Source organism: Zosterops lateralis (genome assembly GCF_965231275.1).
Source record: "Zosterops lateralis genome assembly, chromosome: 30".
NCBI lineage: Eukaryota > Metazoa > Chordata > Aves > Passeriformes > Zosteropidae > Zosterops > Zosterops lateralis.
Window position 1 is genome coordinate 202,754 of NC_139790.1, and position 16,425 is coordinate 219,178.

General features: G+C 51.4%; 1 protein-coding gene across 5 annotated transcripts in view; it reads left to right on the forward strand.

Moving 5' to 3' along the window:
• Positions 1-1,075: 1,075 nt before the first annotated feature.
• The window catches only part of ANK1 (ankyrin 1), a 36,289-nt gene continuing 20,939 nt past the window's right edge, over positions 1,076-16,425 (forward strand). For 2 of the 5 annotated variants that reach the window (XM_083880614.1, XM_083880615.1), the window contains exons 1-9: positions 6,655-6,755; positions 8,712-8,813; positions 12,536-12,634; positions 13,591-13,689; positions 14,374-14,472; positions 14,575-14,760; positions 14,897-14,995; positions 15,547-15,645; positions 15,970-16,068. In XM_083880614.1, the coding sequence (XP_083736740.1) occupies positions 6,717-6,755; positions 8,712-8,813; positions 12,536-12,634; positions 13,591-13,689; positions 14,374-14,472; positions 14,575-14,760; positions 14,897-14,995; positions 15,547-15,645; positions 15,970-16,068 (921 nt within the window). In that variant the 5' untranslated portion in view covers positions 6,655-6,716. Of the gene's footprint in view, positions 1,255-6,654; positions 6,756-8,711; positions 8,814-12,535; positions 12,635-13,590; positions 13,690-14,373; positions 14,473-14,574; positions 14,761-14,896; positions 14,996-15,546; positions 15,646-15,969; positions 16,069-16,425 lie in introns of those variants that run through there. The other 3 variants (XM_083880611.1, XM_083880613.1, XM_083880612.1) reach the window with 2 other exon arrangements.

Below are 16,425 nucleotides of genomic sequence, written 5' to 3' on the forward strand. Positions count from 1 at the left end.
TTTTCTGGTGGTGGGCTGGGCTGTTTTATAGGAATTTCCTAGAGACATACAGCTGGCAAAGTAGTTGCTACTTTCTCAAAGCTACAAATGTCACGAGCTGTATTTATCTGAATACTGCCCAGGCCTTTCCAAGTGTGATCACCTCATGGCTGTGCATTCACTGGTTTGGCCCTAGTGCCTGGCTGGAAGCACCTTGGCCTTCTTGACCCTGTAACTGTCAAAAAGGGCCAGGTAAATGGTAGCTGGAAATAGAAACCAAGCTGTCTGGCTCCTCTGCAGTGCCCCAAGTCCTTTGCCAGGCTGGCCCCAGTGTAGCATCTGGAGCCAAGATGGGATAGGCAAAGCACTAGCAAGAGGGATGGCTCCTGCCAGCCAGGTGGTCACAGCTCTGCAGGGTCACCCTGAGCTGGAGCACAAGGAAAGGGTGGGACGGGAGCGGTCTCCAGAAGGTCTGTTCCTTTGGACAACTGGTGTGACTCCCTTGCGTGTCTTTCAGAGAGGGCATGCACCAACCACTGTGGACCCCTTGCCTTCTTGCTGCAAGCAAGGATCTCCTGAAGGGATGCTGGAGCAGGAGTCTGCTGTGCAGGTAGAAGGGGGGAAGGGGCGCGTTCATTGTATTGTAGTGGGCTCTAGGCCCTACAAAGAGCCTGGAGCTGCTGTCACTAGACCTCATTTGCCACTTCAGTTCCATCTCGGTGTCCTCCATTTGGGACTGTGCCCAGCCAAGGTCTGCAGGGACCTGTGAAAAACCTGAGCTCTTCTGCTCACTGTCTCCAGCCCAGCCTGCTTTGTGTGTCACAGACCAAGAGACAGTGTGGTTCTGGCCACAGAGCTGTTTCATTTTGCTTTATATTGCCAAAGTTTCATCTTCCCTTGTACTATTTGAAGAGAGGGCTCATGCACATGGGCTCCTCCCTGTTAACAGCTCATGGACATGTTTATGAAGTGTGGCTCAGGCACGACATCCACTAAACACTGTGCCCAGCCTGGCAGCTCTCCCCAGGTTCCTGACGTGGGACAACCCGTAATCTCCAGACTCCAGACAGGAGCTTCCTTGTTGTGCTGGTTTGAAGTCAGGCGTGTGAGTGGGTGATAGGGTGCAGTCTGCTGCTGATAAACCTCTTCCAGCCTGCTCATGCTTGGTTTGGCTGCAGCATTCGGCATAAGTGGGTTGATCAGAGCTGCAGACCCTGGCTGTCCAGGGTGAGCTGACCATCTCCTGCAGTGATGACATGCATGCGTTGCCTGAGGGTGAGTACTTGGGCATGGTTAGGGGTTCGCTGAGCAGCAAAAGAGGAGAGAAATCAGGTCAGCCGGTTTGCACGAGGGAGTTCAGGTATATTCTAGGTGGTAATATGAACTTCAGTCCAAAGATATTGCCTCCTCTCCCCAAACAGTTGCTGCTAACTGGACCTCAGATTGGCAGGAAGGGTTTTCTGCCCTTCTTAGGTCATTGGTAACTTGTCTAAGGTCATTCTTGGAGCCAGTGCCAGTGCTGGCATTGAAATCTTGGTGCCGAATTTGCCTTGTCCTTCTCACTACTGCTTTACTGGGAGAAGGGAGGTGGCCCATGTGTTGTTTTTTTTTGCAGTATTGTGACGGTAAATGTTGATTTCTCTGTTGTCACTTTTCTTGTTTTACCCCTGTGGAGGCCTGGGACAGGTGCACAGGATGATGTTTCTCCCTCAGCACAGTGCTGCGCTGGCTCTGCTGGGAGCAGGTGGCTGTGCTGCAACGGCTTTGCTCGCATTTCCTCACCAGGGATCTGCTGGCAGAGATATATTACCAGGCCTGTGCTTCTGGTGTTTTTCTGTCAATGCTTTCTTCTCTGCATGGCTTCCAGAGGCTGCACCCCAAGCGCTGGCCAGGCAAGCCTGGCTTAAGGCTGAAAGTCTATGTTAGCCACAGCACAAGGACTGTACTGTGATACCACCCAGCATGCAGATCCCAGCAGAAAGCCCCCTTCTAAGTGCTTCTCTTCATGCAGGCAGGCAAAGCAGGTGTGGACTAGTCCTGCAGAGGAGAGGTGGGGAATGAGTCAGAACAGACTGCAAAAATTAGGAACAGTTTATAAGTGTCACTATGAAAGAAAAGGAAGCTTCTCCAGAGGGCACCAGGGCAGACCCTGATGGTCTGATCTGGACTTCAGCACCTCACCTGAGCATGAGGGCGCTGACAGAGCCCACGGCAGGTTGAGGCTGGTCCAGGAGCTGTGTCTTAGTCCTAGGCTGACATCAGGCGGGCTCAGAGCATGTCTCTGATTCCCCCCGTGCACTGGCAGCATGCTAAGATCCTCTCAGCTCCCCAGTGTTTATTGCACAGACCTGCCTGAACCATGCCATGGTCCAAAAAAGGTAGTGCATCAGGAAAGTGGGAGATAAAAAGCAGTTGCTGTGCTGCTGCATCTCTCTCAGCAGCTGTAAATGTTGTTATGTTATTAGAAGAGGTGTACTGCCTGAGCAAAGAGCTCTCATGTATTGTCTTCAGTCACAGTCTATATATTTTTTGATGAGGTAAAAATAGCTTTTCTTTTTCAGGATATGCAGAGAGCACAGGCTCCTGCTAACAACAAAGGAGAGTGACAGCTCTCCCCTGGGTGCGCATGGCCTCAGCTGGCAGGAGCAGGAGCTGTGTTAATTCTTTCCTTGCTTTGGCTCTGTGTGAAAGGAAATATGTTCCAGTCTCCTTTTCCTGTTCAGGTCTCTGGACCAGCCCGTTTTACTCTGCACTCTCCATTGCTGCTGGACCCAGCATTGTACTTCAAAGGGAAAGTGATAGTTTGCAAATGACAGAACAAGATCTTGAACACGTTACTTAGAAAATCCATTAAGCAGCAGACAGCACTGCAGGCTTTCACAGTGCTGTAGGCTGTAGCCCACCAGGGGATCCTTATCAGAAAGATCAGTCTGCTGTGTAGGGGCAGGTCCTTGCTGCCTTGCTCTGTGCAGATTAAGCTGTTTGTGATATCTGCCCTCCTCACAGTTCTGAACCTGTTCCAGCTGGAGCAGCCAGCAAAGGGGACCCATGAGCGGGGAAGGAAGGAGACAAATGGCAAAGCAGATGTCATCTGCATCTGAAAATGCTTAGCAGGGACAGAGTTAACCTTGACTCTGACCTGTACCACCAGTGACAGTCCAGACTTACTCTCCTGTTAAGGGTGCACAAAAATGGGCTTTCCAAAAGCTCATTACTCATGATTATGTAATGGTGGAGGATTGTGCATGGGAGAGAGGCCAGTCTGACGCTGGCAGCAGAAAGCTTGTCCTCTCTTCAGCACTGGAAAAATGTTAATTGACAGGTTGCTTCCCTTCCCACAAACCTGCCAGGGGCCTTCCTTCCCTCCTTCTTCTGCTTTGGGATTTGTTCTTTGCCAGTTATGGCAAGTTCTTCTCCAGCTCTGTCATTTGCACGGGAATATGAACAGATCTTTCACTTCCTGCATGCTCTGATTCACCTGCTGCGAGATGGTCAAACTCCCCATTGCATCTGGGGGTCTCTGCTGGTCGTATCAGCCATCAGCCTCTGTGGAACGTGCTTTGGGGCTGTTGTGAAATCTCCACTAAGAGGAAAGGAGCATGGACAAAGGGTTTACTCAGGCTGGTGCATGAAATGAGAACAAACTGCCTTCCAGAGATGGCTTCTTGTGCCTTGACTCTTATCAGTCCTATTAAGATCTGCAGACCTGTGCTAAGTCATGTGGGCAGAGGTGAGGATGATGGGAGAATAAACTTGGGCATATGGATTTATCTGTCTTGAATCATGTGGATGGGGATGAGGATGGTGAAAGAAAAGAATTTAAGCATTTGGAATTATCTTTTCATCAGATGAATTTTCCTAATGCTTTTACTTTTCTCTTTCTTCTGGGTTTGCAGTATCTGCCTGTTCTCTGTGTTTTGCTGGCTGACTGCCTGGGGCATTGCTACTGTGGCCTCTCTGGAGATGCTGTATTCTGCTGAACGCTGCCTTCTACTCAGAAGGCAAAAACCTGCCAGCAGGTTTTGTTTCTACTGCAGGGCCCACTGAGAGCATCCCATTTCTGTTAATACAGATAGGGGAGAAAGTTCCTGTAAGACAGACAGTATGGCTTCTGTTTCTGAGCATTTTGAGTTGAATCTCCTGATCTTCCCTGATTGTCCTATGAGGACCCTAGGTGTTATCCCTACCTGCTCTTGATCTTAGCAGCTCTTTTAATGTGTTTTGAGGACTGAAAAATTCTTCACATCTGATGAGAAAGGACTGAGGTTATCACCTGCAGAACTGTGTACTTGATATCTGCAAGGTCGAGGGGTCCAAATGAGCATTGGCTCCAGAGATATTCCTAAGTTAGACAGTTATTTAAAAATAAACCACTACACTGAAGTGAGCTTTTGGTGTTTCTGCTGGAAATAATGTCTCAAAGGTGAGGATCATGCCCACTGTTGGACATAAGCCCACATGAGCGAGGGAATGTCCAAGCAAATGGCAAGGGCTGTTGCCCTTGGCAAGGGTTTATCACAGTCCTCAGCTGGCAGCTCTGACTTTAGGTTCCAGGACACTGGCACTAGTAGCTGGAAGTAACTGGATGACCTCTGAGTCATGTGAGTTGGACCTTTCCCCAGCATCTGAGACAGTATGCCCATAGCAATATATGGCTTGGCGCCAGGATTTGAATTTGCACTTCACTGCCAGTCCTGGGGTTCTTTGGCTCTTGGGGTGACTGTGTGCTGCCCAGCCTTTGGGTGTTTCCTTGCTGGACCTCCTGTCTGCTGCTTCATGAGTCTGTGTCAGCTTGGCTGAAGAGTCAAGTGTGCAGACAGGGTAAAGAGGGCAATGCAGCAGGATGCGTGTGTGCCAGGCTAGAATAGTGTGGCGAGTTGCTTTTTGACTCTCTTTTTGTCACAGAAAACACCGTGAAATCAGCACAAGTCCCTGGACTCATTTGTACTTGGAAATCAGCTACTAAGAGCACTTAGCAGCTCATACAGAGTGAGCTCCTGACAAGTGTGGCCACCATTTACAGGAGGAGGCAATGCTGAGATCCTCCCTTTTGCTATCAGTGATGAGCAGCAGGAGCTGGTGGGAGCTCCTCCCTGGGTGTGAGTGAGAGCAGGCACTGCCAGAAGAGATTAGAACAGGACACTGACTGTGGCCAGAGACACAGCAGGCTTACAAACCTCTGACTGCAGCCCTTGAAATCCAGCCTGAGCCCCTGGTTTGACTTCCCCTTTGCCTTGGCCATTGCTACAACTCAATGGGCTCATGTGATTTCAGGCTACTGGCATTAATGCTTTGAGAGCAGGAGGACACCTGGGAAAATGAACAGAAGAAGCCTCTACTCAGAGCCAGGAGAGGGAGTCATGAGAAAAAATGTACTCTGAAACCAGGACAGAGGGAAAGGGAAAAGTTTAGATTGTCAGCAGACCAGGGGAAATTTTTCCTGAAGGAAAAGGAGGGGATGGAGAGTTAGAAGCACAGTCTGGTGTGCTGTGCTATATTCTTGACTTTAGAAGGTCTTGAAGGACTTAACAAAGTCCAGATCTGAGGCTTCTCTCTTGCAGAATTGCTGGCAGCAGCCTCCTGACACTTCACAGCTTGGATGTCTGCAAGCCTGTAGAGCATGATGCCTGTGTACAGGATTTAGCAGCCACCTAAGAGTGCAAGAGGTACACAACAGCAAGCGAGGCAGCTTATTTTCTCCCCTGGAATATCTCCTTTCTGGAAAATTGGAAGGAAGGCAAAGGAGAATGGAAAGAAACTCTGCAAACTCCAAATACAGGAAAATCAGCAGAGGCAGTTTCTGCATCTGGAAGCAGTTGCTGTATGTTCTGGGGCACACAGCGAGTGACTGTGTGCGTGAGGCACGGCTGTGCTGCACTTGTGCTTGTTAGTGGGTGCTGAAAACTGCAATGTGTGTGTCTGTGGCTGGGTGAGCTGGGATGGCGCTCACTGGGGTGTGTGTGTATCTTCTCCATGTGCACATCTACTTGTGTTCACTGGGTGTCTGCATTTCTTGCTGTCAGTGCTGAAATTCAGGAGATGGCAGTGACCCAGCCTGTGCTTCTGTTTCCTGGGGAGTGAATTGCCCTGAGCAATAGGCAGGCAGTCCCATCGTGCACCCTGACATCAGAAGCACAATATGACTGTGGATCTGCTCTTACCGTTTTAGGGGAGCTATTCCATCTTCTCTGGTGGAATGTGTGGTGGGATTGCTGGTCTCTGATGCCCTGCATCTCTCTGTGCATCTCTGGAAGGTACATGCTGAGCATGGGGCGCAAAAGAGCAGCACCTCTGACACACTCTAGCCTTGGCATGTTTTCCAAGGCCAGGGCCCCAGCATCCAGAGGGTCAGGAGGGAGCCCCAACCACTCTCCTCTGTGGCAAGAGTTACCTGTGAATTGCCAGTCTCCTGGGCATATCTGTGGGGCTGCTTTTCCTCTGCTGTTCCTGAGGTGATACCTGCAGCTCTGACCCCCTCCCTGCGCTTGGCAGCAGTCATTTGCTTTCCGGAGGTGGCTTGATATTAAATATCCTGTCTGACACAATAATGGAGAGAAAATGAACAAATTCCATTAGCAGTTGGCGATCCCTGCAGGGTCTGCATTGGAGAGAGGACGGAGCCTGTATTTTTAGATAGAATGCAATGTAACTTACTGGCTCTCTCAAAGCTGGGGAGTAGATAACCAAGGAGGGAGAGAGGGGACACCAGGCTCAGGTTTCAGCCGAAGTGCCGGACTATGGCAGCACGAAAGGGCAGGTCCGGTCCAGACGTGGCTGTGAGTATTCAACACACTTCTCCTTCATGCCCACAGAGCCCTCTGCTTTGCTTTTCTGCTTGCTTTCTGCTTGTAGTCTCTGCTGCTGGATATGCTGGGGCTTTGGGAGCCCCTTTACTGCAGGGCCATGTAGAGTTTTACCATTTAATCTTCAAAGTTCCATGTGTGTCCCATGGATGACAGAGCCTGGCTGAGCTGTGCTTTGATTTTTCAAGGGTTTTCTGCCTTGTTGATCCTGACCTGAGAAGCAGAGGCTTCTGGCAGTGTCTGGAGTTGGAAGAGCTCTTTGCATTCAGCCTGTTGCTTGAAGCTGTCAGTGTTTCCTCACTGGATCCCAGACAGCACGCAGAGCTCAGAGCGTGAATGTGCACTTCTAAGCACAGTGCTGGTGTTTCCTTCTGCCTCTTGCAGTTGATCCTTCTGTGTGAGCAGAGCACTGAGGTGCTGTGTCTCCTCTGTGTTCACAGCCTTCCAAAGCCACAGCTCCGCTGTGAATCTGGGGGCCCTTCCCTGATAGATGGGGCTGTCCTCTGAGGTGGAAGCAAGCAGAGCCAGCTGGCACAGGAGGTCATGCCATCAGCACATGTTCCCCCTGCACGCGGAGGCTGCACACTGTGATGGGGCACGGTGGTGCTGTCCTCCACCACGTGTCCTTCTGACCCATGGGCTGCCCAGAGGGGCCATGGCACCCTGCTGCTGTGGTGGTAGCCTGGCCTGGGCTCTGTGCCTGGCCCAGCAGGGCCAGGTCACCCTGTCTGTGGGCCTTACCTCTACAGCAGGAAACAGGGTCCTGATGGGCCCAGGGCATGGCTGCCTTTCTCTGTGGTAGAAGTGTCAGGCAGAAGGGATGAGCTGGGGGAGGCAGATGGAGGAGACCAGAAGGCATCTGCTCCAAAGTCTCAATTCAAATGTCTGAGACTGCAAAGAGAAGGGAAGAGAGGAGCCCTGAACCTGTGTGGTGCATCATTCTCCCTAATATGCCCCCAATGCTTTTGTATCTGGCTGTGTTGCTTCCAGATCCTGTCCAGGAGCTTCCTGATCTTGGATGCTCCTCTGCAGCCAGGCTGTGGGAAATACAGGATGGCTTGGGGTGGCAGAACAGAAGCTCTCCTAGCACAGGAGGTCCCTTGGTCAGTCCTGATGTGAGTGGTACAAGAGAGGTTTCTCTTGGAGCTGAAGACAGAGGAGTGTGTCCTACGCCCATGCCATGGATGTCTTGTGGCCCTTGGCTGCAGAGAGCCCTATGGGCTTGCCTGAGCAGGCACATACCAGCTCCAGTTACCAGTCCAAGTTCCCAGACTCACAGACCCACATCACTGCATTTCCATCCTGTTCTCCAGCTTCTGGTGAGCCATGCCATTGTCTCCATTTGCTGCCTCACACTGCTAAGTAGTGTTGCTAAAAGTATTGCTGTACCTTGCCTGGGCTGGCTGTGGTGTAGCAGGGAGGCACTGTCAAAAATGAGAGCAGTGACTTTCACAGCTGTGAGGTGTTCAGCTGGAGTCCTTGTCCCTGGTGCCAGTACCTGAGCTCACTGCTGCTGCTATCCCATGGCTTCTGGAGGAGGATAGGGGTGGGCTCACTACAGCTCCATCCATCAGTGTAGTTCTTCAGCCCAGGCACAGAGGGGTTTCCTGGGCCAAGGGAGGCTGTCGTGGTGGCAGGAGCTCCCTCCCTACTGTCCCCACAGTGTGATGGGACGAGCTGCAGACCTTCTGCGCCATTATTTGGATGGTCTTCACTTTAAGTCCAGGTCCCAGTCCTTCTTCTTCCTGTCTGATTTGGGGCATCTCAGTCTGTCCCAGCAGCTTCCACTGTGACTTGCCTGGCCTCTGCCTTTTCTTCCTGGTCTGTGTAGTTATGTTCTCTGCAGCTGAATGAAGAGTTGACCCAGTGCTGGTGGTGGGGGAGAACAAGGAGGCTCTGAGTTTCATGCTTTTTCTTTTTGTCCCCAAGGCCGATGCTGCAACCAGTTTCTTGAGAGCTGCAAGATCTGGGAACCTGGACAAAGCCTTGGATCACCTCAGGAATGGGGTAGATATTAACACCTGTAACCAGGTAGGTGAAACACACAGGGCTTCTGGTACTATCTCTAGTTCATGTGAAAATGTGGCTGACCAGAGGGCAGACCTGGAGAAGTTGCCTTTGGGGCCAGGAGGGCAGCAATAGCTTTAAAGATCTGGGGAGCCTGGACGTAGTGGCTGGAGCATCGCAAAGGACATTAACAGGTAAGCAGAGAGGGCTCCTTTAGTGTGACAAGCAAATGGGACAATTGGAAGGAGCTCAGCTGCTTCTCAGAGGGTAGAGCAGATAGCTGTGAAGAGTAGCACAGTGGCTGGAACATCACAGGAATGGCTCTTGGGGGTTATTCCTCTTGCCTGCAGTGGTGCAGTGCTGAGGCTTTTGGATTCCTAGAAGATGCAGTTTATCACAAGCAGTGAATGTTTGCAAAATGCCAGTTGTGGTGGTTTGGGGGGCATTGGGCATGAGGAGCCCTCCTCATCCTTCACAGAAGCAGGTTTGTACAGGAGCAAAGAGCTGCAGGCACCAAGGAATTGTTTGCACATCATCATCAGAACATTTTGTATCTGTGTAGCTGCCAAATGCAATAGCTGAGCCTGAATGGGGGCAGATGCTGTAGGGACAGATTCAAGGGGCTTAGGCTGAGCAAGGGGAGCAGACAGGCTGTGCTGTCACTGCTTTCTGGAGCAGGGGTATTGCTGGGGAGGCTGACTCAGCAGGTAGCACAAAGGCACACTCATCTGTTTCAGTATCAAGTCCCCAAACCAAGTGAAGTTCAGACCTACTGATTTGTGTGCTGCAGCAGCCAGTGCAGTGACTGGGGACAGCTCCCACAGGGCCAGCAGAGCGCACCATGGATATGCACTCGTGTCTGATAGTGAGCCTAAAAGAGGGAGGATTTCCATGTCCACTGGTCCTGTAACGCTCTAGCCCAGAGGGGTTTGGGGTTCTGGAGAAGACTCTATAAAGAATTACAACAGGGTGACTCATCCACAAGATAAAGATGATGGCTTTCAACTTCTGTCTCACCAAAAGAGATGGTCTGTCATCAGCTATCTCCACGACTGGCTTCAAGTCCTGTTTCCAGCCAGATTTCAGGTGCTGGTGAGGGCATTTAACACTTCGATGGAAAGACAATGGCTACAGCAGTATGAGGCTCTTCTCTCAGTGATGTCCTTGCATTGGTTCCTGCTATCTCCCTGAGGTTAGATGGCACTTCGGGGTTTCCTTCTGAGGAATATCAGACCTGTGGGAAAGGTCCAACCTCACATGTCCTGTATAGAATAAAGAGGGATATATGTGGTCAGACCTATCCCACAGGCCCTGTATTCTTACTCAAGTTCAGAGACCTTGACATGCCATCTGATCTTCATCCCGCCGATTTCACCTCCTTCATTGCTGCATCAATGTCTTCATCATCCACCTTTTGTGTTTCAAATTATGGCACGTTCCCATCTCATCCAGGAGGAGCTGGAGGACTGAGGATGAGTGCACCTTGCTGCCAGGACTCTCGCCAGCTTGGAGCAGCACTGTGATGGCATGTGGTGCCCGGGAGATGGTCTTTGTTGAGATGGACAGTCCTGATGGGCAGTCCAGAGCAGGTCCCTGCTTTGGGACAGGCTAAGTGTGGAGCCTCTGTGTTATTCTGTAGGGCTGCATTTGTCGCATTGATAGTCAGTGACTAGGATTTCTGGGAACTATTTGCAGCATTTGGTGAGGAAAATACAGCACCTTTCAAATTACGGACATCCTGTGGCAGTTTTGGGTCAGATGAGCTGTCAAGCCAAAGCAAATGTGCAAAACAGTCTGTACTGTTCCTGGAGCAGAAATACTGATGGGCCATCAATGGAAACAATCTTCTGTGCTTATTGCACAACTATTTGTTACAGGTTAATGATTTGTCACCGGTTTATAGCATTCAAAAGGTTATTTATGAATCCTTTGTATAAAAGGGCTTATGGGCTGAGGGGAGCAGCTGAGCATCTGTGGTCTTGCTCTCCATTTGTTGGTTACATGACTGTAACTGAGAAAAAGCTTGCATGTCTGTGGCCACTTATCACTTATCTGAGTTGTGAGGTAAGGGTGTCAGTGATTATCTGTATGGGGTTGTGTAGGTGTGTCTGTGTCAAAGAAATGGGTCTTGGCCAGAGAAGATGGACTCCGTGTAGCCAGACGTGGTTGGGGAGCATTTCCTTTCAGTGGCACTGTTCTGTGGGTATTAGAGCACTCCCACTTCATTTCCCCTTGGAAACAGACATTTTGTGCTTGAGGCTTGATAGAACTCTGGAGTTGGTGTGCTGAGGAAGCCTGTGGGGTTTCAGATTTTTGCTCTTTGTGCTGTAATCAGAGTTGAGCAAAAGAATCTGTGACTCTTCAGTTACGATTCTGGGCAACTGGTGCTTTGAGTGAGAAAGAGTGGAAAACCCTTTTCCAGTCTGACAACATTATTGAAGAAGTTCTGAGTTTAACTGCAGTGTGGAGGGCTGGAACTGAGCCTCCCTGGGCATTTCCTGCTCCCCTACCAATATTTAGATGGGGATGAAGTATTTCTGTGAAGTGACCTTCCAGTCAGGAGTTGAAACACATGATTGGGAGGTGGAGTACTTGGGCAGGAGCAGGCATCCCTCTGCCATGCAACAGCACTGTGTAGGTGTGAGTAAACCTAGCATATCCACCTGAGAGAACTGAGGGATAAGGAGAAAAAGTGGCATCTGAAAAAGCCTGCAGGTATTTAACCTCTTTTCCAGCAAATATCCCAGGCCTTTTGTTTACATCTGGGAAGTGGAAGAGGGTGTCAGAAATAACAGACCAGAAGCTGCCTTAGTAGCCTTGAGGATGCTGTCTGGCCTGGCACCCTTCCTTCTGACAACCCAGGGATGCTAAAGGGCCACTGGCCAGTCCTCTGCTCTTCAAGCTCCACGTGTAGGAAAAAAGCAAACTAAACTGGGGCACAGGCAGAGATGTTCCTGAGAAGTGATTTTAGTTCTTTGGGAGCTTCCTAAAACTAGTAGAGCTTAATAGTGACACAGCCAACACCTTCTCTACACTCTGCTGCAGCTGAACTCTGGGGGAGCAAAGCCATGGGGTACTGGTGGGCAGTCGGAAAGCCAGTCTGAAAGCCTGGCCTGGAAGCTCACAAACTACTGTGAATTAAATTTGGCTGCTGCTTGATAAAATCATTGTCCCAAGCAGGGCTACTCCCTGCACATCTTTCTGTGTAAATGTTAAAGTTTAAAGCTTGTATGTGCACTTATACAGCAGTTGTGGTGCATCCTTGCTCTGGGCTGGGCACAAAGCTCAGCTCTGTGCTTTAGGTGTGAAAAACCTGACTGTGAGGAAGGGCACCCTGTGGAAAGTCACTTGAGCAAAGACAGGAGTTGACATGAAGGATGTGCCATGAGCAGGGAGGACTGAAGCAATTCTTGTGCCTTGAGCACAGAAATACTGAGCTGTGGTACCACCCATCCGTAGGAAATTGCCCACGTGGACTGCATGTTTTGCTCATGGAGAAACCTCCAGCATTAGTCAGCAACTCCGTGTTCAGTTGTGTGAAGTTTTCCTGGCAGCATGGGGCTGTTTGTGGCTGGATGTCAGTGCAGAGCTCAAGGACAGGGCAATCCCTCCTGCCCCCACCAGCCTGGACTTTCTCCAGCATGGGCCAAGTGTCTGCAATCATGTCTGCACAGGAGCTCAGAGTAGAGTGCTCTCCAGAGCTTCATTCCCAGATGATGGCTAATTCCCACATTTGTTTCCTCCAGAATGGGCTGAACGCCTTGCACCTGGCCTCCAAGGAGGGCCATGTGAAAATGGTGGTGGAGCTGCTGCACAAGGAGATAGTTTTGGAGACAACAACAAAGGTAAGGACAAGGAAGTCTGGCCACACTGGTCACAGCTCTGCACCCTGCCATTGCTGCCAGACACACCAGCAGTAGCTTAGCAGTGATCATGGTGTTTGCTGTCAGCCCCCAGAGAGGCAGTGCAGTGGCAGTGCTGCTGAGCTGGGCCCTAGGACCAGGCTCTGGTTTTAGCACAGGCTTGGCATCCCTAGGTGGATGGGAGCTGCCTCTCCCCTGTGTGGGGGCCATTGTGGACAGAGGGGAGTGACATAAACCACATGTGCCAGTCCTGTCTTACTAACATCCTCTCCTGGCACAGGCTGCTGCTCCAGGGCAGCCCCTGCAAGTTCCAGCACTGAGATGGCCTCGATACCATTGTCACAAGCCTGGAGAGCTTTGGTGCTCCGTAAATAACATCTTGTTCCTTCATGCATCACCACAGCAGGTGTGGTTCTCGCTTGATGCCAAGCAAGACAATGGCACAAGCAAGCAGGGCTGACAAATGAGCAGCCTCCAGCACTAGCTGAAGGGCTGCAAGAACAGCTCTCATAGGGTTCTGGACACAGAGCAGGATCTGGCATTCTGCCACACCACCCAAAGGCACAAGTCAGAAGAGCCTTGGCTACCAGGGTGCACACTGCAATTTTGCCTGAAGACTGCCAGCTCAGCTCCCCCATCCTCCCCCCGCCCTCATCTCTCAGTGCTGAAGATGCACAGTGCCTGACAGTGCATACAGCTCCTGCTGCCAGTAACTTCATGGGAGAGATGAAATCACTCTCTTTCCTGGCCAGCAAATGGGAAGGGTGGCTGATTGGTCTACAGCAGGGATGGAACATGGAGCGAGAGCTGCATGGCCTTCTAAAGGTTCTCTTGGCCAGCTGCTCTGATTGCAGGCCTGTTAACACATGTCAGGCCCATCTTTCCCTGGCATCCTGGGTTGCTTCAGCCCCTGAGCACTGTCCTGTGGTGTCTTTCAGAAGGGAAACACAGCCCTGCACATTGCTGCCTTGGCTGGACAACAGGATGTGGTCCGGGAGCTGGTGAACTATGGGGCCAACGTCAATGCACAGTCACAGGTAGGGTGACCTGGCCTGAAACAGGAAGGCACCCATCATGTGTGATGGTGATGTCCTCATGGTGGGAACTGTGCCTAGCCTGGGTATTTCAGCAGCCCTTTGCAGTTTCCCTCTAGTCTTGTTCAGGAGTGAGGACTGCCAGACTCCTGAAAAGAGACAAGTGTGCAAATGGTGTGGAGGGAGTCTTGAGGCACATGGGGAGACCAGAGTGGTCCCTGTCAACACATACAAGCATGCTGAACTTATCCTGGGAGGACTCATGGCTGATGCCTCCCTGGCAAAGCTTTGAGATCTCCAGCAACCCCTGCAGTTAAACACACTGTAATTCCTTCACTCTCTCTTCCTTAGGCCTGGGAGGGCTGAAAGTTCTTCAGATTTTGCCTGATGGGAGAATTGTCCTTGAAACTGGGGACAATACTGGCAGTGAGCAGAAGGCAGTGTCTCCTGAGTTGACTTTTATGAAGCATTGCCTGCTTTTTTTCTGGATATGTGGAGGCTTGGGCTCCATTTCCCTGTGATTGTTCCACTGTTGCCAGTTTTTTTCTCTTTTTCACATCCACAATGGATGCTTCTGGCCCTGTTCACTGACCTGGGTCTGTGGGTGTTGATGGGGGTGTAGGTCTTCAAAGAACTCAAGAAACACAAGGAAAAGTTGTGTTGATGTGCATGGCCCTGTGTTTGCAGAAAGGCTTCACACCTCTCTACATGGCAGCGCAGGAGAACCACCTGGAAGTTGTGAAGTTCTTGCTGGAAAATGGAGCCAACCAGAATGTAGCCACAGAGGTGAGATCCTTGGGGAGGAGCCTATGCCCCTGCTTGTGGGGGCTACTGAGGGATGTGCTGGGTCCTGCCGTGGCTCCTTGATTCTCTCCCTCTCCTTGGCAGGATGGCTTCACTCCACTAGCTGTGGCTCTCCAGCAAGGACATGAGAATGTGGTTGCTCACCTTATCAACTATGGGACAAAGGGTAAGGTCCGTCTGCCTGCCCTGCACATTGCAGCCCGCAATGATGACACTCGCACAGCTGCTGTGCTGCTGCAGAATGACCCCAATGCTGATGTCCTCTCCAAGGTGTGTGGTTTTCCTATGCTGTCTCTGGGAGCTTCCCCACATCCCCAGGGAGAACAGCAGCTTGGTATGCTGTATTTATCCATAGTTTCATCAGGGAGCATGTGTCTGGCTGGCTGATCCCTCCTTCTTTCCCTAGACTGGATTCACCCCTTTGCACATTGCAGCCCACTATGAGAATCTCAGTGTGGCCCAGTTACTGCTGAACCGTGGAGCCAGTGTCAACTTCACACCCCAGGTGAGTGCAGAGTGGGAAGTTACTGGGGCTTGTACTGCTCCAGCATGAGAGGAGGATGCTGTGCCTCCTATCCATGTAGGGTGCAGCAGCAGCTGCCAGGGCATGCTGGTGAGATGGGACTATGCAGAAAGTAGCCCAGATGCACGGGAAGTCGTAATCAATAGCCAGCATGGGGCTATGCCTCCCTTCTGTCAGAAGGAGCCATGCACCCCTGAAAGCTCTTGGGGACCTTGTGTCCAGGCTGAGGGAAAGCTGGAGCTGTTGCTGCAGGGCAGAGCTCATAGAACCTGCAGTTAGGATGCCTTTTCCAGACCCACAGGTGGAGCCCAATCCATGAGTTGGTGCTTTCCTGCAAGCTCTGTATAGCTTCTGTCTGCAGCCTTTAGCTGCACAGCCCTCTCTCACAGCCCTGTTAAGCTGTTCCCCAGCAGAGATGTAGCTGTCCCTGGGCAGAGATGTAGCTCTCCTTGCCATCTCTCCTCTGTTTGTCCCTTGCCTCCTTGAAAGAGAAGGGGCTGCTCCTTCTGACAGACTGTCTTTCCTCCTGACAGAATGGGATCACTCCCCTGCACATAGCTTCCCGCCGGGGCAACATCATCATGGTACGGCTGCTGCTGGACCGCGGGGCCCAGATAGAGACAAGGACCAAGGTGAGAGCACTTCTGAACACAGCCCATCTTTACGCGGGGCATCTCCCTCCCTGAGCTCCTTATGCCCAGTGCTTACCCTGCAAACATCTTGCTGGGAATGTCAGGGAAAGTCTCTGGTGCACTAAGGGGATGGACCGGGTTTCTTGCTGGCATATGTAGAGGTGCGAGGGGGCTGCAGGGCTACAAAGGTGTGCCCTGGGAGCTGAGGCCAGGCTCAGTTTCACATTATTTTGAAGACAAGTCTAAAGCCCCAATACTCCTCTCCCTGAGGGAACCTTACACTTCCATGCCATACTGAGCCCTTGAACCCTTCTCTCTTCCCAGGATGAGCTGACCCCTCTCCACTGTGCAGCACGCAATGGACACGTGAGAATTGCAGAGATCCTCCTGGACCATGGGGCTCCCATTCAAGCCAAAACCAAGGTACCCGGGTGACTTGGTGGAGCTGTGATAGGTGCAGGTCCCAGGGCAGCGCAATGGGGTAACAAGCCGTGCACAGTTGCTGGATGGCACCCATGGGTGGTATGGGGCTTTTTTTGGCCTGACAAGGGGTAAGAAGCTTCCTGCCCTACTTGGCGCTAGCTGGAGTCCTTTTCCTGAGGGCTTCATCCTTCAAAGGGACCAGTCCTGAGGAGGGGATGGCCTGGATACAGTCTGCCCCATGGCAGCAGCTCTCCAGGCCCTTCCCTCCACTCAGCATCGCTTCTCTGTAAGTCTCAGTGAGGGGTTTTGGGGCTCCTCTCTGGTAGCACCCTGGGGAACAAGCTGTCTCTTCTGCCC